At 38.4% G+C, this 27,290-nt stretch overlaps 1 protein-coding gene across 2 annotated transcripts in view; it reads left to right on the forward strand.

Moving 5' to 3' along the window:
• The first annotated feature begins 6,593 nt into the window (after nucleotides 1-6,593).
• Nucleotides 6,594-27,290, forward strand: part of LOC124606776 (uncharacterized protein KIAA0825 homolog) — a 176,325-nt gene continuing 155,628 nt past the window's right edge. For both annotated transcript variants that reach the window (XM_047138835.1, XM_047138844.1), the window contains exons 1-2: nucleotides 6,594-7,140; nucleotides 14,643-14,842. In XM_047138835.1, the coding sequence (XP_046994791.1) occupies nucleotides 6,626-7,140; nucleotides 14,643-14,842 (715 nt within the window). In that variant the 5' untranslated portion in view covers nucleotides 6,594-6,625. The remainder of the gene's footprint in view (nucleotides 7,141-14,642; nucleotides 14,843-27,290) is intronic.

Genomic DNA, 27,290 nt, shown 5'->3' on the forward strand with positions numbered 1-27,290 from the left:
CATTCGTCTATAAAGAATTCGCGTTAGTATTTTGCAGCTGTGACTTATGAAACTGATTGTTCGGTAATTTTCACATCTGTCAACACCTGCTTTCTTTGGGATTGGAATTATTATATTCCTCTTGAAGTCTGAGGGTATTTCGCCTGTCTCATAATTCTTGCTCACCAGATGGTAGAGTTTTGTCAGGACTGGCTCTCCCAAGGCTGTCAGTAGTTCTAATGGAATGTTGTCTACTTTGGGGGCCTTGTTTTGACTTAAGTCTTTCAGTGCTCTGTCAAACTCCCCAGTATCATATCTCCCATTTCATCTTCATCTACATCCTCCTCCATTTCCATAATATTGTCCTCAAGTACATCGCTGTTGTATAGACCCTCTATATACTCCTTCCACCTTTCTGCATTCCCTTCTTTGCTTAGAACTGGGGGTTCCATCTGAGCTCTTGATATTCATACAAGTGGTTCTCTTTTCTCCAAAGGTCTCTTTAATTTTCCTGTAGGCAGTATCTGCCTTACCCTTAGTGAGATAAGCCTCTACATCCTTACATTTGTCCTCAAGCCATCCCTGCTTATCCATTTTGCACTTCCTGTTGACCTCATTTTTGAGACGTTTGTATTCCTTTCAGCCTGCTTCATTTAATGCATTTTTATATATTCTCCTTTCATCAATTAAATTCAATATTTCTTCAGTTACCCAAGGATTTATACTAGCCCTCGTCTTTTTGCCTACTTGATCCTCTGCTGCCTTCACTGCTTCATTTCTCAGAGCTACCCATTCTTCTTCTACTGCATTTCTTTCCCCCATTCCTGTCAATTGTTCCCTTATGCTCTCCCTGAAACTCTGTACAACCTCTGGTTTAGTCAATTTATCCAGATCCCATCTCCTTCAATTCCCACCTTTTTGCAGTTTCTTCAGTTTTGATCTACAGTTCATAACCAATAGATTGTGGTCAGAGTCCACATCTGCCCCTGGAAATGTCTTACAATTTAAAACCTGGTTCCTAAATCTCTGTCTTACCATTATATAATCTATCTGATACCTTTTAGCATCTCCAGGGTTCTTCCATGTATACAACCTTCTTTCATGATTCTTGAACCAAGTGTTAGCTATGATTAAGTTATGCTCTGCGCAAAATTCTACCAGGCGGCTCCCTCTTTCATTTCTTAGCCCAAATCCATATTCACCTACTATCTTTCCTTCTCTCCCTTTTCCTACTCCCGAATTCCAGTCACCCATGACTATTACATTTTTGTCTCCCTTCACTATCTGAATAATTTCTTTTATTTCATCATACATTTCATCAATTTCTTCATCATAAGCCCCAGAATCCACTACAGAGATGACGTTTTCCCAATTTGTAATTTTTTGCAGCTTCAGGATCTTTCGTTCTAATTTCTAGTAATTTGTTGAGGAGCTCCAAGTGTGCCTTCTTTTTCTGTTGTTTTGTTGTCAGGTTTCATGAGGGGGTGCATATGGTGGGTGAAATGCCTGATCTCTGTGCAATTGTCTGCCTCTACCCAAAGCAAATTTGCTCAATCTAACCAAACCACCTTAGGTTTCCCCTTTTGGTGTCTGCAATTCCCTGATAATATTTTATTATTCATGGATATTTTTTAGTGAAACCAAGAGAAAAGTATCATTCTGCTCTGCAAAACAAAGACATGGGAATTTTTCAAAGTGGCAACAGGGACACCTGAAAGCTCCAAAATGAACTGGTTTGAATTGAATTTTATTATTTTTGTAGAGATCAGAGAGGTCATCTAAGGGATGACAAGTGCCAATAGTTATTATAAACCCATAAACAACATATGATTCAGTGTGGTGGCATTAAATATGTCAATGTATTACTGACAGAAATATATACTATCCTAAAATAAGTATGCATTTTTTAACTGTTCAGTGACATATCACATCCTAATTCACCAAATAGTATAATAGAAATGTTAAAGTCACACCATTACCCTAGTCTCAATTAAAAATTCATATACTGAACGAGGATTCAGTTCTAAAAGAAATTCTTTGATTTTTCTTTTGCATTATTGATCTGGTAGCTCTCTGATACACTGAGGTATACACTGAAATGTGTAATTGATTTATTTACAAAGCACTTCGGTCTTTTTATAGTTGCAGTGAAATGATACCAGGTGATATTTGTTCTTGGTATTGTATCTATGGCATGTATCATACTGCTGTTATCTACAATAGTACTCCTTGATGTGGCACTACATGCTACAAGATATATAATGATGGCAGAATCAAAATATTTAGTTTTCTGGAACTATGTCTGCAACGGAGTCTGTGAAACATACTGTATATTACCGTCACTGTCTTCTTTTATATTTTAAATGCAGTAGATGCATTCTTTTGATGACCTCATGGAATGGTGCCATGGGCTGTATGGCGTATGGTAAAATAGAAAACTTTCAGTAGAATACTAACACTACAGCATAATTTATTCAAAGAAAATACACATTGTCCCAAGTAAATTAACAGTACTAAATTCCTGTTTCAGTTTCATGCTACAATTCCACATAATATGTTGGTTATGTGCTCAGATTCATACAGAGGGATTTTGCATTACACTTAGCTTCAACATTATCAGCAGTCTGATCTATACAGTGCAGTCACAGTAATGTGTCCACTGCCTCTGTTCAACATCAGTGGGCAAGAACCACTCACAGGTGGCAGGAAGTAGCACTAGCAGTGAATTTACTAGGCGAATGTGGAAAACAGGGCAGTCATTGTCATAATGCAGAAATGAAGTGATTTATGTTACTTCCAAAAGGGCATAATCATTGGCTTCCAGGCCAAAAGTGGAAGCATTTCGAAAGCAGCTAAGTTCGTGAACTGTTCACATGCCACCATGGTTAATGGCTACAGGTGAACAAATATGCAACTGTTGAGCAACTGACCATCGAGATTGGCCAAAGTTAGTGTCCAGTCCTCAGCAAATGAGACAGGAACTGAAACAGAGCAGCAAAGCAACAGCTGAAATGCAACTCTGTTTTCTAATGTCTCTTTACAAAGGAAAACATAAGAGCATTGCCACAAAGTAACTCTTATACCACTGAAAAGATGTGAAATCAGTACTAGTGCCAGTGGTGTTGAGAAACAGCTGAAATGGTTGAAACTAAACAGAGCTCCAGGTCCTGAGCAAATCCCTATCAGACAAATCCCCATCAGATTCTATGTGGAATTTGCAGTTGAGTTAGTCCCTCTTTTAACTATGATCTGTCATAGATTACTCTAACAGAAAACTGTTCCCACTAGTTGGAAGAAAGCACAGGGCACATCTGTCTACAAGAAGGGTAGTAGAAGTGATCCACAAAACTACCACCCAGTACCCTTGAAGTTCATTTGTTGTAGAATCTTAGAACATATTCTGAGCTCAAACGTAATGAGATATCTTGAACAGAATGACCTCCATGCCAACCAGCATGGATTCCGAAACACTGATCATGTAAACTTAGATCTTACTTTTCTCACATGACATACTGAAACCGTTGGATCAAGGCAGTCAAGTAGATTCAGTATTTCTTGATTTCTAGACAATGTGTAATACATTTATGCTTATTATCAAAATTATGATCATATGGGTACCAAGTGAAATTTGTGATTGGACTGAGGATTTGGTGGTAGGGAGGATGCAGCATGTTATCTTGGATGGAGAGTAGAAGTAATTTTGGGTGTGCCCCAGGTAGTGTGTGTTGGGACCTTTGCTGTTCATGTTCTATATTAATGACCTTGCAGACAATGTTATTATTATCTCTTGACTGTTTGCAGTTGAGGCAGTTACCTATAATAAAGTACTGACTGAAAGAAGCTGAACAAATATTCAGTCAGATCCTTATAAGATTTCAAAGTGGTGCAAAGGTTGGCGACTTGCTTTAAAGATTCAGAAAAGGAAAACTGTGCACTTCACAAAATGGAAAAAAATGTAATATCCTAAGACTATAATGTCAGTGAGTCACACTTGTAATTGGCCAACTCATACAAATACCTGGGTGTAAGACTTTGTAAGGATATGAAATTGAACAATCACATAGATTCAGTGATGGGTAAAGCAGGTGGTAGACTTCAGTTTATTGGTAGAATACTGGGAAAGTGCAATTTGTCTACAAAGGAGATTGCTTACAAATCACATGTGTGACCGATTCTAGAATATTGCTTAAGTTTATGGGCCCCTTACCAAAGAGGACTAACAGGGGATATTGGACATATACAGAGAAGGGCAGCATGAATGTTCACAGGTTGGTCTGACTCATGCGAAAATGGTACAGGATGCTAAAGAAACTGAACTGGCAGACTCTTGAAGATAGACATAAACTATCCCCAGAAAGTTTACCAACAAAGTTTCAAGAACTAACTTTAAATGATGATTCTAATAATATGCTACAATCCCCTATGTACCACTCATGTAGGGATCATGTGGATAAGATTAGAATAATCACAGCACGCACAGAATCATTCAAACAATGATTTTCTGTGCTTCATATGTGAAGGGAATGGGAATGAACCCTAATAATACAGTGAGATTTACTATTTGCTATGCATTTCATGGTGGTTTGTAGAGTATGGATGTAGATGTAGATGAACCTAGGGGCTGCCAACAGTGTCTTCTCAATGATGCTCAGTGAAATTGCTGCGCATGGGCCTCCACAGCAGTTGCCTGGTTCTGACTGCTGTTCGTAAGTGAAGAAGGCTGGAATTTTCATGCTAGTACCACAGCTGGACATCAACCACTGAGTGCCGACAGGTGGCATTTTCAGATGAATCAATTTTATGCTCCATCTGACAGATGGCCATTGGCATGTACAGCTTGAAATATCTGAAAGGGTACATCCTGCAGTTATTGTTGGAAGGGTCCAGGCCTGGATGAGGAAGCATTATGGTTTGGGGAGTGTTTTTTGACATTGCCTGGCTGATCTCATCATTCAAGAAGGCACAATGGATCAGCTAAAGTAATAATTGATCCCTTGGAAAATGCTTTCAGTCCTACATGCAGTTTATTGTTCCTCAAAATGATGGCTTCTATGAGCAGGACAATGCAATATACCACATAGCTCGCAGTGTATGTGTGTGGTTTAGAGAATACCAGGATGAATTTATGTATGCCCATGGGCACCAAACTCAATGAATTTAAACCCTATCGAGAATCTGTGATACCACCTTGATTTGGCTGTCAGGCTGTTCACACCATGGGCCCTCATCCAAAAAACCTAGTACAGCTGTCCATAGCACTGGAGTCAGCATGGCTCCACACCTTCCACAACCTCATTGATTCTCCTCCTGCTTGCCTCACAGTTGACCACACTGCAAAGAGTGACTGTTCGGGCTTTTGACAGGTGGTGACATAAATCTGACTGGACAGTGTATTTCATATTTCAACAGCCTTGTTGTTTCAGATGTTATGCAGGCAGATGATCAATAAATTAATTGTCCCATTACAATATAGGACAAGTCATTAATATAAATAATAGATAAGACTGGACCTAGCACTGAACCCTTAGGAATAACCTCTTGTACCGGAAGTCAGACTCTTTGCCATTGACAACTACTTTCTGCATTGCATTACTTAAATAAGATTTCAACAATTCGTTTGTAATTTCATAATATTTCAGCAGCATTTTCTGTTACTCCATAAAATTGCAGTTTATCAAATAATATCCCATGGGCGACAGTGTCAAAAGCTTTTGAAAAATAAAAAAAATCTGCTGTAAACCAATAATCTGTTTTCTAGATGAAAAAGGTACATGCTCAAAAAGAAAAAGGGTGAAGGGTGAAGTACAAGACAACAGAAATGAAAGTTTTGGTTTCACATATCACTTCTTTCAGTTATGTCAATATTTGTTAATGCGAAAAGTGCTAAGGCATATTGTTCTGCAGAGACAACAATGAACTGTAGTCACCCCCCTCTCTCCCCTCTCCTTTAGCTAGCAGTGTTAGTCAGTTCAAAGGCCAGAGGCCAGGGTGTATCATCTGCAGTATGAGCATTCCTAATAAAGCACGATATTGTTCAAGCCATCCTTCAGGTGGATGACAGCTTTACCTTACCTATTGTTATTTTAGTTTGTTTCCTGGTTGTAGGTCAGTTACAATACTGTACACAACAACTGCTGCACATATTAACCTAATTACTTAAGTAACACCAGAATTATGCATAAGTGATAAAATGTAGATTCATGAATTGATGGAATCGAATGCCACTGCATAATATTTAGTAAGACATTAGAAAATCATGGATGGAATACAAATATTGTGACAATAGAAGATAATTGCTCAAGGTATGGAGAAAGTGTTGAACAATAAGTAAACTTACAAACAAGAAGCTTAGTTTTCTAACTTGCATTCCAATTCAGAGCGCAATACTTGTATAATAGGTTGTGGGAGAACATAGTTAACTTACCAGTAGATTATTGGCCAGTTATCATCATGTCGTAAATAAAATGCAAAAATGAGCAAGCCAATTAATAATAATAACACTAATAATAAAAAATTATGCCTTATTATTATTATTATTATTATTATTATTATTATTATACAACTAATACACAGGCATCAAAGTCTGATGCATATTATCCTTTCTGCACAGCTCATGTACGTGATTTGCTACTCATAAAAGTCAGCTATGGAGATTATGGAAGATGGGAATCTTATGGACCGAGTTCGAATTCTTCTTCAACGAGATTTAGCGTATTATCAAGATCATCAGACAGTACTTCAAGAGAATTTGTGTCCTGGAGTAGTTGGAGGTTTATTGGATTTTCCTCATTACTCATCTTTTGCTGCAGTAAAATTGATCATCTGGTGGGAAGAGGCCTATGTTGCTGCCTATCAACGACCATCAGGTCTTCTTGGAAATGTAGTCTCAGAAGATAATGGCAACAATGAAGATGACCGTGGATGTGGTGGTGTTGCAACCACTTCCAGCCCACAAGAATTTCTGTCAGTTGTAACTAGCTCAGCTGGGCAAATGCTTGAACACCTACACACACTAAGTCAAGAAGCACTTGACCACGCTGACCTTACTGTACTTACAGGAACACTTGGTGCTTCAGCAGTCATAAAAAACTGCTTATGGTGCTATAATGAGCAACTTAAAAAAAGAGCAGAGGAAACGGGATCTCCAAAATCAGATGACAAGTCAGTATTAATGTATAGAAATACTTAAGTTAACTAATTCTAACATTTTTATTTTTACTCTATATCTTGGAGATATAGAAGACCTTGTTATTTATTTGTAAATTAATTTCAATTGAGTGTAAATGTCTTCAATTTTATTTTATTCAAGTTTGTAGTTTTCAGCAACAGTAATATTATTCCCTTAGGATAAATCTCAATCTGTTATTTGATTTCCAGGGACAACGAAGGATAATATTTTATGTATTGCACAGCCATAATATTTATATGTTTGTTGGATTTGAGATCAGTGTTTCATCAAAATTGTTTTATTATTGTGTTAAAATATGAGTATATGAATGTCGTTATCAGGAACGCCATGAAACATAGCCTAGCTGTGCTTTAAAAATGGAAACTGCTTACAAATAGTACTAACATATCTTTAAAAAAAGGGGAGGGGACAGAATATAAAAAGAATAGAACAGTATTCATTTGGGTCATTATCAAACAGATAACATTTAAGAAATGTAACAGAAGTAAGATTAGCTTCTCTGGTACTAGCTGCAGGAGAAAGGCAGGTAGTGTTCTGTGCTCCATAAATCATATTTGTGGTAAACATCGCAATGTGGAATTCAACAACTGACAAAAGATTTCAAAATTGTGAATGGTTATAAGTGACAACTGTTATACTGTTCAAGAATTCCTGTATGATGTGTAAGGAGAGACAAGTTTCTTCTACATTGGAAACGCTTCTGCTGTCTGTCAGACATCTTGCTTCCAGAGGCAGATTGTTGCAGAAGTCTGGGGCAGGATTAATCTCAATGGAAGTCGCATGAGCTGCCATGGGACCAGTGGGTCTGCCATGAGATGGAGAAACAGGGAGCTGCTGACCAGCATGGTGGAGACAAAGCTGATTTTGATTGATGCTGCAGGAGCCATGCGTGGAGGCCACAATATGCAAAATGTGGCTCTAAAATAACATAACTGTTGCTGTGAAAAGTTTTATTTCAGAAACGTACAGATTTAGTTATTACCCTCAATATACTCCCCTTCTCTATCCCTACAATGCTCCATCTGAATTTTCTATTCAGGGAAACGGTACTGGAAGTCTTCATCTGTGAGCTCCTTGATGATGCATCTTGCTTTTTTTTCTCTGCCTCAACAGACTAAAATCTTGTTCCTTGCACATTTGACCTTTGGGAATAGAGAAAGTCGTATGGTGCTAGGTCAGCAAAAGGTTGGGTGGTCTAACACTGTGATGCTGTATTTTGCTAGAAACTTATTAGCACACACTGTGGTATGTCCCCAAAGTAAGCATTTATTCTTATGACAATTATTTTTCTGGAAAAACAAAATAACAGCTCTCACACAAACAAAGGCCACGGCCAACTGATTTGTCTGTAGACAGCAGTGATGCCCCATTTGACTGAGAAGGCTTCAAACTTCATAGTTACTGCTCATTGGTCTTTGACGCATGTGGAATTCCTCTGTGGCAGCGTCAGTCACATTATTTTACAGCCACACCTCGTACATTACAGACCCATGATGGTTGGAGATCCTCATATAGATCCAGGGTGGGTGACACCTGAACTCATGGCTGCATTCTGGGGTGCTCACAGGGAAAGGTGGTGTTTTGGTGAAAACTGCTCTTGTCAAAGACTCAGCATGGGTGTGATGGAGGTGGGCATGAAGCCACTCCACTGGGCTTTGTCTTCAATAGAGTACTCCTGTAAGATGCCAGAAAACTAGATGCAGTGTTGGATATCATTTACTTGTGGAGATGGCTCTTGAAAGGGTGGATAAAGTGTTCCACACAATTGTAAAGGGTCAGGTGAAAGGGTGCAGTATGAAGGTGTTGAAACCTGTTATGGAGACAAAACTATTCAACCATGGGAAACCAAAGTGTGTGGGATGCCTTCAAGGGCAAAGATATTTTCCATGGCCATGATGATAGTGACAGAAGTGACCAGGGACATGTGGAAGACAAAAGGGACATGAGAAAAGGAATAAATCCACAACAAATCAGATGGAGCCAAAAAATGGGACAGTGAAATCTAAGTGGATATACTCCCAGGACTGTACAGTGTCAGGCCAGGCAGAGAACTGTTGGGGAGGTGCAGCTTGACAGGCCTGACAGGCAGAACATTGATGGAAGAAGTACATGATATGTGAACCAATACTGGTACAGAATGTGTACTGTGTGCTCAGCCTTTCTTCCGGGTCACAACCCAGTGTGCACTGTGCAGGAGGTGTTGCTCTCACAGCCAAAGGGAAGGAGGAATCAGAATGTGACAGTGACCCTCCTGAGGGCTGCAATGGAAACTCTTGGCTTAGATAAAGCTGATTTCCATGTGACCATTAGGTGTGGGAAATGGTATAAACAGTTGTCTCTGGCCATCTGTGTTGTGCAAAGTGAGTGAGATGGCATTAATGTGTGGCCCTTGCAGGTGGTGGCCATGACATCATGATGTTCAGTGGTAAAGCTGAAATGGTCAAACCCAGATCTGAATTGAGCTGGAAACATACCAATTTCTGTTGGTTAAAAGATGGGTTGGGGAACTGGGACAGAGCATCCCTGTTAGCATGTAACTCCACTGACCAATAGTGTATAAAACAATGAAAATAAGACGAATACTTTGCTGGAAGTGTTGGGCATTTTGATTGGTGAGTGATGTTTGAGGCCTAAGATGGTAAGCTATGGCTATTGGTCCATGACAAGATAAAAATTTCTGTCCATAAAAAATAACTGAAATTTTTGGACTACATAGACGATAGTGTGGGTCTCCAATTTAGTTTGAGATTAGTTTTGCTTGGAGATGGGTAAGATAATAGATGCATGTGGAATATGGTGGTTATGGGACAGGACCATGAGGGAATGCATCAGTCATTACCAACAGTAGCAGATCATGGGTAGTATGTTGTTGAGCATGGTGGCTGTTTAATTCAATCTTCCTGGAGGGCTTGTTAACTTTTGATCATTTGAAATGCATTCTTTAGCATTGTGGCTGGTTCACTTGGTAAGAGAGTTCAACCAGTGTTGTTATGAAGTGGCCATGATATTTAATCTTATATGGAAACACTTGTAGGTCTTTTACATTCATGGATAACTGCATGTTGTTAATTACCGTGACACAATCTTCCACTGGTTTAAGTCCAAACAATGGAAACTCCATGTAGGGATATCAACAATGTAGGGAAAGATTGATTGCTACTTACCATAAAGAAGACACGTTAAGTTGCAGACAGGCTAAATTAAAAGACACACAAAGCTTTTGGTCACAGCCTTCATCAACAAAAGAGAAACAGAGAAACACACATCTTTCATACACATGAGCAAGCACACCTTACGCACACATGACCACCAACCCCATCAGTGCAGGCCAGTTTGCAACTATCACATGGGATAGCAGCAGCAATGTGGAGGGGGAGGGGAACAGGAAGGGATAGTAGTGAGTGGGTGGGGGAGCTGGCGGTCATGTGTGTGAGAGTGTGCTTGCTTGTGTCTACAAATGGTATTTGTTTCTCTTTTGCTGATGCAGGCTGTGGCTGAAAGCTTTGTGTAAGTGTCTTTTAATTCTGTCTGCAACTTAATTTGTCTTCATTATGGTAAGTAGCAGTCTATCTTTTCCTGCATTATTGGTTTGAGTCCACTAGCCGAGAGTTTGATCCTTTTGCTGCCAGCTTCTGAAGCAAGTGTTTGATGTTGTGAAGTTGGTCCTGTGGAGTCACAGTTGAGGGGTTTGGTGCAGAAACAGTGTTACCCACAAATATCCATTTTTTAAAATATTTTTGTGTTTTTTGTTATGTCATTACACTTCCTATCATTTTTATACTTCTTTCAGGTAACATTCAGGAGTAAAACATTTGTGGTGTAACTTGTAGACAACTACTTTGAAATTAATTGAGTGCAAAATTGATGTAACTCACTATGGATTCATTTAGTAATGAAAATCTGGGAGATTCTGGTTCTGATCAAGAATATGTTCCAGATGCTTCTTCATACGAAGATGACTCTGATTATGGAACCCCCATAAAGAAGCTTAAAAAGAGAAATGTGGGAAGACAAACCAGTGCTGAAACAGCAACACTACAAGCATCTGCTGTGTCAGCACCCACAAATGATACATAAAAGTAAAAGAGGTAACCCTACTCCCACAGATCCTGGAAATGACAGACAAGTGCCAAGTACATCAACTAAAACAACAGTTTCCATCATTGAAGGAGATGAAATTGCTGATCTGGATGTGACCCTCCTACTATTCGAAAAAAGTGTAGAAAGAGAACAAGGAATCCTGATTTGTGGAAATGAAATGTAAAGAAGATGGACATGTTGCTGGCAATTACAAGAAGTTTAGTTTCAGAAAGGACAATCCAAATCAAGAATACCTTAATCCCGAACTGAACATTGCCAAAATGTATCGTTTGTATTTGGATTGATATAAAGAAAGAGATTACATCCCAGTAAAGGAATCTCTTTGTAGTCAGGTATTTACCCCAGATTTCAATCTTTCATTCCATCCACTGCATTCTGATATGTGCAAAAGTTGTGAAATTAAGAAAACAGAAATAGCTGCTTCAACTGATGAAAATGAAAAGAAAATGCTGGAACTGTCACATCAATTACACCTTCAAAGAGCTGAACTGGGCTAGGTCCCAAATGAAGGAAGATGTAGAACTGGCCAGATCTGATCCTGAGATGTTTGTTATAGCATTTGATTTGCAGAGTGTTCTTTCATTGCCTAAACTCCCAGTTTCTGAGATATACTATCTAAGGCAGCTAAGCTGCTTTAATTTCTGTTCCCACAATCAAGTGGAAGACAAAGCTTCCATGTATTTCTGGACAGAGGCACAGGCAGGTAGAGGATCACAAAAAATTGCTTCATGTATTTTGTATTATGTGAAAAATCTTCCCTTGCATGTACAGAAATTTATCTGCTATAGTGATACGTGTGGGGGACAGAATCGAAATTTTGATCTGTCTCTTATGTTGCTGTGTATTGTCATGAATCCAGATATTAGTGTTGAGACAATTGAGCTGAAATTTTTTGTACCAGGACTCTCTTTCATGGCCCGTGACCAGGATTTCTCATGTATAGGTAATGCGATGAAGAAAGAACAATATATTTTTGATGCTGAAAGTCTTATTAGAATTATTGGGGCGGCAAAGAAGAAAGGAAGCAAATTTCAAGCCACTCATCTGCAGGAAGACAATTTTAAATGCTTAGCCTTTCAAAGATATAACTATTAAGAAGAAGATATGTATGGACAGTGACAAAATCAACTGGCTGAAGGTACAATGGCTGAAATTTCACAAAGAAAAAGCTTTTGAAATCGATTTCTCTGAATAGTCACAATCACATTCTGTGTGTTGTTATTGGATGTAGAGCCATTTGTTCACAAGGTGCTTATGCTAACACATTTCCAAAACCCTCACTTTGGTTCCCAGTTTATTTGTTTTCTATAGCTCTGTTAAGGTAAATTTAATATCTAGCTCTCTTTTCATCATGTCTCTTTCAGTTCTGATTAAATTGAAGTTTACTCTGCTTTTCTTGCATCATGAATGTTCCTTCTAACTTCAGTGAGATTCTCCACAGTTATAACATTTTATTAACAATTGTGAACAGTTGATATCACAGAAGTGAACCATTTGAACCTCTATTAATTCTTATTGATTCTAGATTGACATGAATCCTGTAGGCCCACTGTCTAAGACTAAAGCCTTCTCTGTTTGACATTTTCAGGGTATTGCATTGGATGTGAATATCAAAGTGGCTTAATGAATCAATATCATACCAAGATACCATCATCAGATGATTGATGTGCTCAGCAGGAATTGTAGTGGAGTGAACAGTGGCACAGCACTTCAGTACATCAGATCACCTGGTGATAGTGGTGTTTCAGTTTGACATTGAAATAATGTACCACTTTGACAGTTACATTCAATATAAAAGCTGAAAAATTTTCCTTCGAGTCCAGTGTTGTTTTCCAAAATATTTACAAATTAAAGTAGTTATTTCTTAGTGACACATATAATTGACATTAAGAGAATCTGTAGTCATGTGTGTTTCACCAGAATATGACAATGAAAACAATCAATTATTGACAAAATAATTAATTGGACAGATAAAAAATCTACTGACCAAGCAGTGGCAGAATACACACGTAAAAGGCGGTTGTAATTGGCAAGCTTTTGGAGCCAGTGGTTCCTTCTTCAGGCAGAAGGGGAAGGAAGAGGGGTGAAGGAAAAGCACTGGAGAGGTCTAGGAAAAGGGGTAGATTTCAGGAAAGTTGCCCAGACCCACGGGGGCAAGGGAGACTTGCCGCATTTCTCATCCTGTGCGGTAAGTCTCCGCTGGCCCATGGTTGTGGGTGACTTTCCTGAAATTTCCCCCTTTTCCTAGACCTCTTCAGTCCTTTTTCCTTCACCCCACTTCCTTCCCTTTCAACCATTATGACTGAAGAAGGAGCCACTGGCTCTGAAAGCTTGCCAATTACAGCCACCTTTTATGTGTGTTTTCTGCTGCCACTTGGCGAGTAGACTTTTAATCTATCCAATTAAATTATTTCACCAGAATATGACTTATTTTAAGGAACTTTAATATGTTAGTGGTTCTTGAATTGTAAATATTTTTGCAGTGTTTTACATTGTACCTGTCTGTGACTCAGTGCCTCCTGTACGTGTTGGGAAGAATCTATCCTTTTCATTTTTTATTAGTATTCTCATAATTACATTTGACAACAAGAAACTTATTAGGTATATAATAGTTATGCAATTCATGTCCATAGGCTTACTTCCAAAGCTAAATTAGCTGACTATCAAAATTTCTTTTCAAAAATTTATGATCCAAATTTTCAGGAATACAACGAAATGCACAGCCAAGAAATTAAAAGTTAATTCAAAGTTGACATAACGTCCATGCAGAATGTCTGAGGACAAGATAAAAACCACATTTAAAGACAGTCTTGTGATGTTTTTTTTTTGTTTCTGTGATTATTGTCAGGGCTATTTCTTAACTTAGTCTGGGGTTATAGTGCCTCTTTAGAAAGCATAGGTTTTTGATTAATTAATCACTGAAATTTTATGAAATGCAAGTAAGGCAAAACATGCAGATTGCTTCTTGTTTGAAATAGACATAACACAACAGGATATTAAGGGCTCTAACTTGATAGAGCCACAGCAATATTATAAAAATGTTGCAAAATCATCATGAGAAAGATTTCCAGTGTGTTTGGACTCACAAAAAGGTAACATTCCACGGTCAGCATATTTTCCTCATATCATAACTTGATATTATCTCTGCTGATGACAGCAGCCTTTATGGCAGCCATAAAAATGTGCAGAATGCCCTAATATTGTTTGCAGCATGTAGGTTTTGTTCTAATTACATTGTTTGCTTTGATTCATTCCACCCAGAACAGGAATAGGTGACATATACAAAGATATAGTACACAACCTGAAACCATGTCTTGCTGTAGTATTCACTACAACTTTATTTGCTCATACTGTTTCTTATTTTCTTATACAGGGTTACTCTTCATAACAGCTACAGGCGTTATCATGATATGTCTGAGGCATTAGCTGAACGTCTCCTGGACTTACACTGTCGCCTTCTGTCATTGTATGTTTTGCAAGATGCTGACTGCCTTAATTGGGAGGATAAGCATATATTTTTTGAGGGTGAAAGAGGTTCATTTGTTATTCAGATGTGGTGGTTATACATACAAGGTAAATTATTCACCTTAATAGCCCATTTGAAAATTTTTAAATTTTAGCTATTTCTAGTGACAAATATACAGAGAAGACTACACATGTTAAAAACATATGAGGTTTTAGTAAAATTATTCCATGAGGAGAGAAAACTTAAGTGTAGTGAAACAAAGTAGATTTAGTATTATTGAGTAATAATTACTATCAATCTTCTAATTTACTTCAGTGGAAAATTTATGATGCCTTCTGGACATAGAATATTCTGGCATTTTTTAATTTCTTTTTATCCTCCACCCTATAAATAAATATGCAGGTATTTTTTATTACAAGCAAGGTTTTATTTCATTATAATCATTAATATAATTATGTTGTATCCCGCAAACAGAAAATATATTCAAGTAAATTCTTACATAAATAAAATCACACCATATGCTCAATGGCACAGTCGCTGGATCACTACCTGGCATAAACACTGTGATAATAACATTATAGTATTCTACATTAACTATTGGATGGTTTGGTTTAAACTGTTTGCTCACTGATAGTGTTGTGCAATGGTGCGTAGCAGCTGGAAAACCCTAGTAAGATGAAGCAATGGCCAAGTTGAGATACTATGAAGTTATCAGTGATGGAACTATTTTTGGTGATTTTGTAAGTAAAAACACAGTGTTTTCTGTTTGTAATAGTATAGTGTCTCAGATCATTGATGATGAAAAGTATTTCGCATGAGATGTGTTCAGATAGACATCATCAGTAAGCAGGAAAATAAAATATAATTATGTGAGGGTCACATTTTAAGCTTTTACGCATGACCACTAGATTAGATGGACTTTTTCTGACTTAACATTACTGTTTTTAAAATATGTCATTTATTAGTGTTAAAACAGTGGTAGGTCAGAAACTGACACAGTACTTTGCTTGCAGTGACCATTTGAAGCCTTGTTATGGAAATGACAATTACATGTCAAGATTTTCATAGAATTATTTGTTTGACTTTTGACAATCAGTCAGTTTCAGAAAAGATTATTTACAACTGTTTTCTATTTTTTAAATTTTGTTGTGCTAGTGCTTAGTACAGTACATTTTACTTGGCATCAACATCCTGCTGTGAAAAGATCTCATCCCAGTGAGGTCCTAACAATTTCATGAAGTTCAGTAATAGGCTCATGTCCACAGATGTAAGGAAATATTGTACAAATGTGTGTGAAATCTTATGGGACTTAACTGCTAAGGTCATCAGTCACTAAGCTTACACACTACTTAACTTAAATTATCCTAAGGACAAACACACACACACACACACACACACACACACACACACACACACACACACACACACACACGCATGCACGCGCATGTGCGCGCGCACACGCACACACACCCATGCCCATGCCCGAGGGAGGACTCGAACCTCTGCTGGAAGGAAATATTCAAAAGCTTGACTGATGAATTGAAAAGTCTGTACACCTCATCACAGGAGAGAAAACTTGGATATATTCATATGACACAGAAACTAGGCAACAAAGAACTGCCAGTCCATTAAATTTTAGGCATGCAACCATATAAATACTACTTCTCCAATTGATATTTTGACTGTGCACTATCCATCCATCCGCAGAGTGGGTCACAAGACTGATGACAAGTTGCCAAATGTGGCCTTATATGCTACACCACGAATGTACTGCACATGTGGGTCACAGATGCTGGTTGGCAGCAAATAGGTACACTTTTGGTGAACACATTCAGACATTTGATGCACTTTTTGATATGTATTCAGGGATGGTAACATCTTGATAACTTCTGTCAATGTAGTTACACCAAGAGCTGGATTGTGTGTCTTATCTAAATTAAAACCATTATCTCTATTTACTAAGTTATTGGTCAGTCTAATTTCTATGGCTTCCTTGAAAGTATAATACCAAAAGGAGGAGGTGGCTGTTAAAATCTTCACATCACTGGGATCATCTCTCATGAATGGTGCATGTTTTCTGACTTGTATATGATTTATTTCAATTTCTGCGAGGAATCTGATACATATCAGCCTTATGAAACAGTAAATCATCCTTCAAACAGCTGAAGATCACCTTAATATGGTGTTTCTCTAGAACATGGCTTATCTTTGAGGAAAGATCACCTGCATAATGCAAAAATACTCTTCTTCCAGATCACACACTTGAATTTTAGGGTTCATATTGAATGCTCTGTGAGTTTGTTGATGAGAATATCCATTTACTTTAAAAATGCTATTAAAGTATGTGAGCTTTCCTTGCAAATTGTCATTATTGGATATACAGTGTTCTTTGTACACAAAGGTCTGAAGGGCACCTACGATCTGTGAAGGGTGGCCGGCCGCGGTGGCCGTGTGGTTCTAGGCGCTCCAGTCCGGAGCCTTGCTGCTGCTACGGTCGCAGGTTTGAATCCTGCCTCGGGCATGGATGTGTGTGATGTCCTTAGGTTAGTTAGGTTTAAGTAGTTCTCAGTTCCAGGGGACTAATGACCACAGCAGTTGAGTCCTGTAGTGCTCAGAGCCATTTGAACCATTTGAAGGGTGATAGCAGCTATTGACATGTAAATATGGATTTGTATGCATTGATTTATGATACTCATTGTTAATACAGTGCCTAAGAAAATGATCCTTTGTTTCTCTGATTATATTGGATGTGCCAAGAGCATTTATTTAGAGTCTAAAAGAACAGTAAGTGTTGCATTGTATACACCAGTTTGCCACAGATCCTCAATGAAATCAATGAAAACATATAAAAGCATTTGCATCATTTTTCATCTTGGCAGTGACAGATGACTCTCTGCACCTCAAGAAATCACTTACTTGTGGTGAAAAACTTATAATTAATGTCTCATTGCCAATTTTTACATAACTTATAACTTAATTACTTGTTTTTATTACCTTCTGTTGAACAAAAACTGCTTGAATAGTGATTTTCATCACCTCAAGGAGCTATCAAACCTTTTCAACACCATTTTTTTTGAGGAACCAACATTAGAGTGGAAAAAAATGTGTCCAGAACTGGTTACAACAAATGCAAAAATTTAAAAGCAAATGTTTTGAGAAAAAATAAAATAATCTGTGTGAAAAAAATTTTCTTTTGTTCATTGAAAGGCAGCTTGAAAGAGTTTGAGTGCCAAAATCATATTAATTATTGGTACGGGTCATTTCTTTAAATCAAGTTAATTGATAATCTTCGTGCATTAATCTTTTCCAAAATCATTTTCAATGATTTTATGTAACAATCAACAATTATTGTATGCATGTGTACAGAGTTGTATATTTTCATGTCAAAACAAAAATCAAGTCCAAATTCAAAGCCAAGGTTGTCAGTGAATTGTAACTCTTAGAACTGAAAGCACATTTATTACTGATACCAGTGTTCAGCCAAAATAGACCTGATCTGCTGGATGGTGAGTGCAGTTATTTGCACAATCATAAAATATTCCAGAATGCTGATATTTGTAGAAACATTAAATATTACATCTATACAAACATAATATATTTCAAGATCCTTCCAAAAATGATAAATGTTAAATAGCAAATAATTGCTGGTGGTAGTGTTTGAATCAGTGACCTCAGCATGCAGCCAGCAATGCTAGTCAGTACACCACACTCTATGCACCAAAGTTCACTGCATTATTCCCTCTCCTGGAGGAACAGTGATCTACTTTATCAGAAGACATCATTTGAGCTGAGTACAGAACCCAGGATCTAGATCATGTCAATGGTCCTCTGTATGGCAGTACTGGCAGATCACCTGTCCTGGTGACATTGTCACATCCTCTCCACTACAGTGAGGGTTAAAGGTAGCCCCTCCAGTCGAAGCTTCGCAATCATTGATCAGGTCTTCAGTTTTCTTGAACCTCCCATCACCAGTCTGTGCCTCTGGAAGATAGTAGGGCTTCATATGGAGGACATTTTGCACTTTTGTCTTCTTGGTGAAGGGGAACATTTCTCAACTATTTATTGATGTCCAACAGGCAATGAATAATAAAGTTCAGCACAAAGTAATGTTGCAGTAATTTTTCTGATACAATAGTCCTACTTTTTGTACAGGTGTAAAAATTATCTTGGAGTAATCTCACTGACCAGTGCTTGGTGCTATTGCACTCTCAGTCTTTCTTCCTGGGTCTCTAAGACCAGTATGTGAGTCATCTGTATTGCTTGTAAGATCCTGGTGATAAGGTCTTTCCAGTTGTCCTCCTGGATATTGTCCAACTCAAATGGTAACAATGTATCCATTGTCATTTTGGCCTCACAACTGTGAAGCAGGAAGAATGGTGTGACAACTGCAGTGTCTTGTTTCACTGTGTTGTGTGCGAATATCATGTCAGGCAGTATTGTATCCCAATCTCTCTTTTTGACTTTAATGTACTTCAGGAGCATATCTGCCAATATTTTATTGTTCAGTGTGGCCATTTGTACGTGAATGGTAGATATTGTCATACTGTGGATAATGTACAAATTGAAATTGTCTCCGATAGTAGTTTTGATTGGACCATTTTTCCATGATCAGAAAGTGCTACTCAGGGTGCTTCATGATTCTACAAGGAACTTTGCAATTTCTGGAGCTTCAGCAGTAAGGTAGGCAGTGCATACTATTACCCATAGTTCTTGTTTGTCAACTTTGGTAACCTACACAATAGTCAATTCTAATTCAGTGGCATGATGCACCTGCAGGTTTGGTACCATATACCCTGGAGGTAATAACAGCACCTTATTCCATCATTAGCACTCCTTACGGTAGCTCACATGGTGTCTAATGGATTGGTAGAGATCTGGCCAGTGACACCTTTGTCTGATTCAAGAATCCCAGATGACCAAATGTTGGAGTCTCATGAAAATACTTCAGGATAGCTGACTTAGATTTGCTGGGATGCTGAGCAACCATTACTGGTCCATTGGATCATAGTTCATCTTATACAGTGCTTTGTTTAGTAATTGGAATTCTCCTTTGGACATGTCCCCATTCTTCAAGGGATCTATGGGTTTTAGCAGTGCTGAATCTTCCCTCTCTTCCACAGCAATGTTAGGTAATGGAGCAATAACTGTGATTTCATTCACACTGCTTTGTTCCACCAAAGGATTTCTTGAAAGGCAGTTAGCATCTTTCTGTTTGCATCTACTTTTGTATATCACTTTGACATCATACTACAGGAGCTTCAGTGCCAATCTCACAAATTTACCCGATGGATCCTTCAGACTAGTCAACCAGCATAGAGAAAGGTGGTCCATCACAACAGTTTGGTTGTTTGCCAAATAAATATGGCCAGAATTTGGTGATGGCCCAAACAAGTGCAAGACACTATTTCTCAGTTGTAGAGTTGTTTGACTCGCTCTTGTAGAATGCTCTCACAGCATAAGTTTTCACCTTTTCAGCACCTCGCTGAATTTTCACCAGATCTGCACCTATTCCATAACTGGTAATGACAGTGTGAAGCTCTGTCTTGGAATTCTTGCCACACAATGCTAGGATTGTAGAAGATGATAGTGTCTCCTTTTGGTACAGAAGTCCTTAATGAACTGAGGGTAGTATGAACACTTTCTGGGAAACCTTCCCACATCACGAATGTGCCAACGAGCCACAAAATCAGTGACAGCTCTTATTTTCTCTGGACTGTGATGGACTTCAATTCCATTCTCAAGATTTTTATTTTTTGAGCAACTAAGAGGCATTTTTTCAGATTGAGGCAGAGGCCTGCAGTCTGAAAATACTTCAGTGCAATTTTCAGAAGACATAGATGTTCTTCAGATGTCTTTGAAAAAATGAGGATGTCATCCAGATAGCAAAGACACACCATATTTTGAAGGTGTCAAAGCAGGTTGCCTGTCATATGTTCGATAGCAGCAGGAGCATTACATAGACCAAACAGTGCAATTTTAAACTGGTGGAAGTCATCAGGATTATGGAGGCAGTCTTTTCTCAGGCAGCCTCATCAGCCTTGATTTACCAGTAGTCATCTGTATGTCCGTGGTTGAAAAATACTTTGCTCCTCCCTTGCATGACAATGAATAACTGTCTTTCTTCGTGATTTTGTTCAGTCTTCGGTAGTTGATGCTGTCCTCCTTCACAAGGACCCCAGGAAAGGACCAATGAATCTCTGGAAGTACTAGTAACTTTGCATGCATTTGCATAATAAGTACATATCAGTATGAGCAAGTGCAGGTACAATAATCAAAGTTTATTATTTCTACTTAACTTTGTGCCTGTTGAAATTGTTGTTTAACTATTTGTCTAGAGGGTAGATTCTGCTTCCTGCAAGACATAGTTGGGTTGTTACTTGGAAATATGTGCATTGAAATGATATTATGATGCAGATTACTGTCTTCACATCAACTTTTTAATGAAATCAATCTTGTTTTAACACCAGGTAACAAACACTGTAGATTTATATCATCTCAGTTCACAAACTGAATGTTCTGGCTCCATAGAGCAACTACAACAGACAACCTGTCAATTTACTCCATCACTGCTTGTCAGAGAGACTCCAACAACCCAATGACACTTACAAAGGTGTATGAAGTTATTTTACTAAGATATACATATAAAGTCAATATTATCTATGTTTCATAACCAAAAAGATATGGTCAATTAATACTTAATAAACAAAAGCATTTTTCTATCAATTTTATCTTTTTGAATAATTATGGAAACAAATGACTATGATTATGATTATGATACTGATACTTTAAATTGTAGCATATCAGAGTTATGTTGAGCAGTTTCTTTACAGTATCCCATTATGAATTTTGTAAGCATGAACATACAAACAAAATTCTGACACTGGGGTAATAAAGCTGTTCAAGGTTGCTTTTAACAAATATACAAATGACATCTGACTTTTCAAAACTGAAATATGTCTGATGTGTATCAAATTAGTGATGGTTAAGTAGGAGAAAGTTTCCCAAAATGACATACTAAAAAGTTAGTTGTTTTTAACAGTTCATGTATGCCAGTTAAATTATATAAATGCAATTTTCCATTTGACTTAGGTTTCTAGAGTAGCATATCCACAAAAAATTCAGTATAAAATAGTTAGTTTCACTACGCATTAATTATTTCAAAAATGTCATCAGCTTTTCATTTCGGGTTACCCGGGGGGCAAAAAGACACACTTTTTCTTTTAGCAGAGTTATTCCTTTTTCTGGTAATAAATTGTTAGTGTAAGGATAAATTACAGTTTAAATATATATTACGGCTTAATTAAATGTTAGTGCTGTAATCCTATCAAATTATAATGTGTATTCATAAAATATACAAAATTTATAGCAAATTATTTCCAGGAACTTGGAATCTTCTAACTCTGTGTAAAAAAATGTTATTTGTTGTTGCTAGTTACTGTTCTAATTTCTATTAGGCTTTTTATGAACAGACATGCTGCACTTCAGCAATCGATGAGCTGTGTGATGGAGCAGGGCAAAAATGACATAGTCCTGTGTCATTTTGCCCTCTTCAACACCAACTTAATCTTTAGTCATAACCTCGAACTAACAAACACACAGTCAAAATATTGCTACATATTTAAAGTCTTATTTTTACATGGTATCTCTCTGATATAAAATACACCACACAAATAATCACATCACAATTTTAAAAGTTTCTTAACAGTAATATTGGGGTCTTTAACTTTAAAAAATGGTTTCTTGTGTCTCACCTCACCAAATGGAAGAAGGCAAAGAGTTAGTTCATTAGTTACTTTCATGTTCCATGGATCATTTTGCATGATAAATTGTCATGATATGGAATGAGTCATTTTAAATTTATATTACAAATTAATATGTACATCTGTTTGTACTCTAAACATCATATTATTATTATTATTATTTATTTCCCCCAAAATGAAAACAAGATATACAGATCGATTTAGCAATTCCTACCCACCACCTTTTACACATTACAAACATAGAAATTCTTCTACTGAATAGGAGGAGTTGTCAAGGAGAAACTTTTCAATTTATTTTCAAATTTTACCTTACTGTAAGTTAGACATTTTATGTCGCTGGGTAAGTGGTCAAAAATTTTTGTTGCAGTGTTGTGCACCCCTTTCTGTGCTAAAGACAACCTTAATGTTGAGTAATGAATGCCATTTTTTCTTCTAGTAACGGTTTATGGGCAAAGTGTAACCACCACTAGCAATCAAGTAAACGCAGTTCTGTCATCCTCTCAACTTCCAGATTTCGTAGTGTTGTTTTGACCTTCTATGTCATTTTGGGCCCCTTTCCCCTATTATTTTAAACACATTTGTGTAAAACAACCAGACATTTGTAAATGGCATAAGTAAATGGTTAGTCAACTATTTAAATAATACTAAACATGATACAATTTATGTTGAAGTTTATTAATTTTTTAATTGGATTTATAATGTTCTTTATATTTGGCATAAATGTAGTGGAACATATTTAAATCATTTAAGAGAGTGTCGACAGTTTATAATTAGCAGATAACACTTTATAAAAAGGTAGTACATAAAACAAACTTAGTCATTTCCATGTCTCGGGTATTACACTGCCTTATTACTGATAATGTATCAGTCCTTTTCACATCTTGGTTTCCTAAAATGTCCTTTACGTGATTGTGAATCCTTTTCACAAAGGTTGTCCTGTACATAAGTGTAATGTCAGCTGCAGAAAAACATCACTAATTTTTCTGGTGATGATATCAGTTATATATAGGTAAGTGCAAATGATGGGCCCAGATAAAATGTCAATAAAATGTATAATGGAATTGTTGTGAATTTTTTGTTATATAAACTTCATTTATGCTATAATGCTTTAAAACATTAGAAAAATAGTAAATATGGTTGTTATACAGTTATAAATATAGGTCTAATCCACAAAATATTGTAGCTAATAATGAAGTGCAGGGTGTTTAAAAAATCATCCAATTTAAAGAAATCATAACTAGTATGTTTTTTGAGATACATGCATGAACAGTGTACTGTTGGAAAGAGCAAACTCTCGAGTTTTACATGGTTCCCACAAGGTAGCAGCAGTGTGTGCCCACTTCAGTTCTAGTGAAAATGGCATTGGTACAACAGAAAGCATTTTGTGTTCTATGTTTTGCGCAGTGCAGATGAGTAATAACTGTTCAGTGTGACTTTTGTACTAGGTGTGGTGTGGGTCCTCCTACAGCACAGAGCATTAGACAGTGACATGAACAATTCTGAAAAACAGGTTGTTTGTGTAAAAGCAAATTGCTGGGCCGTCCCTGAGTGTCTGACACAGACACTGAATGCATCCACCGTACTTTCACAAGGAGTCCACAGAGATCTATCCGCCGTGCTGATTGACAGCTAAACATGCCTTCAGTGTCCATCTGGCATGTGTTGTGTCAATGTTTACACATGAAACCATACAATATTCGGCTACTGCAAGCTCTTCGTGAAGGCAACAAACTACAACATGTTGAGTTCTGTAGTTTCGTTCTTGGTAAGATGGAGTATGACAGTTTTCTTCCATGCTTAGTGTTTAGTGACAAGGCAACATTCCATTTAAATGGAAAGGTGAACCCTCATAATGTGAAAATATGGGCTACGGAACAACCTAGTGAAGTTGTACAACATGAGAGGGACTCTCAAAAATTTAATGTGTTTTGTGCAGTTACACAGGAAAAGGTGTAATGGTCCATTTTTCTTTGCTGAGAACACTGTTACAGGAAGCACATATCTCTATATGTTTGAGAACTTCCTTTTCCCATAATTGGAGACTGATTCGAATGAAATCATTTGCCAACAGGATGGTACACTGCCACACTGGCATCTGGAAGTGTGGGAATTTTTTAAACCAAAGGACTACTGAACGATGGATTGGTCGCACTGGACCAAATGCCTCAGCCTTAAATCACAAGCCTCCAAGGTCACCGGACATGACTGTATGTTATTATTTCTTGTGGGGTTTATAAAAGACTCTGTTTATGTGCCTTCATTACCAATAACAGTGACTGAACTGAGAAATAGCATAACAGCAGCTGTGGAAACTGTAACTCAAGACAGGCTCACTGCAGCGGGGAAACAATTTGAATACTGCACTGGTGTATGTCGTGCATCTCAAGGGGGGCATATTGAACACCTATGAAAAGGTGTGAAAAAATTTTTTGAGTTTCCTTTTTATCCAAATACAAAATTCGTTGTATATGTTTATTGGTTTCAGATGTATAGCCAAGGCAAATCGGATGATTCATACATCCTGTACATACAGAAGTGAACTCAACAGTTCTTGTGTGTGTTTGTGCATGTGTGTGTGTAATTTTGTAATTGATTGATGTGCATCTAACCACTTGATTTATACCTTATCTTGTGTATTAAATGGTGTTTTTAGCAAGCATTCTATTTTATTCATTTTAAAATCATTGTAATAATACTTGATTTCAACCACACAGCAAGTGAAAATTAGGGCTATGGGCCGAGCTGTATCAAGGCCATGGCAAGACTAGCCTCCACCAAGAGCACAGCCAGAAGTAATGTCCATCATAAAATCTTTAAAATCAGAAACGTCTAGTGGGTATGATGAAATACCAACAAAGTTAATTAAAGAATGTGACTCTGAGTTGAGTAACATATTAAGCTATCTTTGTACCCAGTCGTTTATCGCTGGAGTATTTCCTGAATGGTTGACATATGGTTAAGCCACTATTTAAGAAGGGAGTTAAAGAAATAGTTGTCAAATTTCTGTTCAATTTCACTTTTGCCAACATTCTCAAAAATTTTAGAAATTTTTGGCTTTATAAGCATCCTATCACAAATAACATACTGTCAAAGTCCCAATTCAGATTTCTGGAGGGTTCTGATATTGAGAAGGCTATCTACACTTACAGAGAAAATGTACTTAATTCATTAGACAAAAAATTGCAGCAACTGGTATATTTTGTGACCTGTCAAAGGCATTTGACTGTGCAAATTACAATGTCATTTTAAGTACATTAGAATGTTATAGTGTAACAGTAAATGCTGCAAAATGGTTCAAATCTTATATCTCTGGCAGGAAACAAAGGGTGTTATTAGGAAAGAGACATGTATTAAACTATCAGGCATCATCCAGCTGGGAGCTAATCACATGTGGGGTCCCACAAGGTTCCATCTTAGGGCCCATACTTTTCTTGTGTACACTCCTGGAAATGGAAAAAAGAACACATTGACACCGGTGTGTCAGACCCACCATACTTGCTCCGGACACTGCGAGAGGGCTGTACAAGCAATGATCACACGCACGGCACAGCGGACACACCAGGAACCGCGGTGTTGGCCGTCGAATGGCGCTAGCTGCGCAGCATTTGTGCACCGCCGCCGTCAGTGTCAGCCAGTTTGCCGTGGCATACGGAGCTCCATCGCAGTCTTTAACACTGGTAGCATGCCGCGACATCGTGGACGTGAACCGTATGTGCAGTTGACGGACTTTGAGCGAGGGCGTATAGTGAGCATGCGGGAGGCCGGGTGGACGTACCGCCGAATTGCTCAACACGTGGGGCGTGAGGTCTCCACAGTACATCGATGTTGTCGCCAGTGGTCGGCGGAAGGTGCACGTGCCCGTCGACCTGGGACCGGACCGCAGCGACGCACGGATGCACGCCAAGACCGTAGGATCCTACGCAGTGCCGTAGGGGACCGCACCGCCACTTCCCAGCAAATTAGGGACACTGTTGCTCCTGGGGTATCGGCGAGGACCATTCGCGACCGTCTCCATGAAGCTGGGCAACGGTCCCGCACACCGTTAGGCCGTCTTCCGCTCACGCCCCAACATCGTGCAGCCCGCCTCCAGTGGTGTCGCGACAGGCGTGAATGGAGGGACGAATGGAGACGTGTCGTCTTCAGCGATGAGAGTCGCTTCTGCCTTGGTGCCAATGATGATTGTATGCGTGTTTGGCACCGTGCAGGTAAGCGCCACAATCAGGACTGCATACGACCGAGGCACACAGGGCCAACACCCAGCATCATGGTGTGGGGAGCGATCTCCTACACTGGCCGTACACCACTGGTGATCGTCGAGGGGACACTGAATAGTGCACGGTACATCCAAACCGTCATCGAACCCATCGTTCTACCATTCCTAGACCGGCAAGGGAACTTGCTGTTCCAACAGGACAATGCACGTCCGCATGTATCCCGTGCCACCCAACGTGCTCCAGAAGGTGTAAGTCAACTACCCTGGCCAGCAAGATCTCCGGATCTGTCCCCCATTGAGCATGTTTGGGACTGGATGAAGCGTCGTCTCACGCGGTCTGCACGTCCAGCACGAACGCTGGTCCAACTGAGGCACCAGGTGGAAATGGCATGGCAAGCCGTTCCACAGGACTACATCCAGCATCTCTACGATCGTCTCCATGGGAGAATAGCAGCCTGCATTGCTGCGAAAGGTGGATATACACTGTACTAGTGCCAACATTGTGCATGCTCTGTTGCCTGTGTCTATGTGCCTGTGGTTCTGTCAGTGTGATCATGTGATGTATCTGACCCCAGGAATGTG

The sequence above is a fragment of the Schistocerca americana genome, chromosome 1 (assembly GCF_021461395.2).
Source record: "Schistocerca americana isolate TAMUIC-IGC-003095 chromosome 1, iqSchAmer2.1, whole genome shotgun sequence".
NCBI lineage: Eukaryota > Metazoa > Arthropoda > Insecta > Orthoptera > Acrididae > Schistocerca > Schistocerca americana.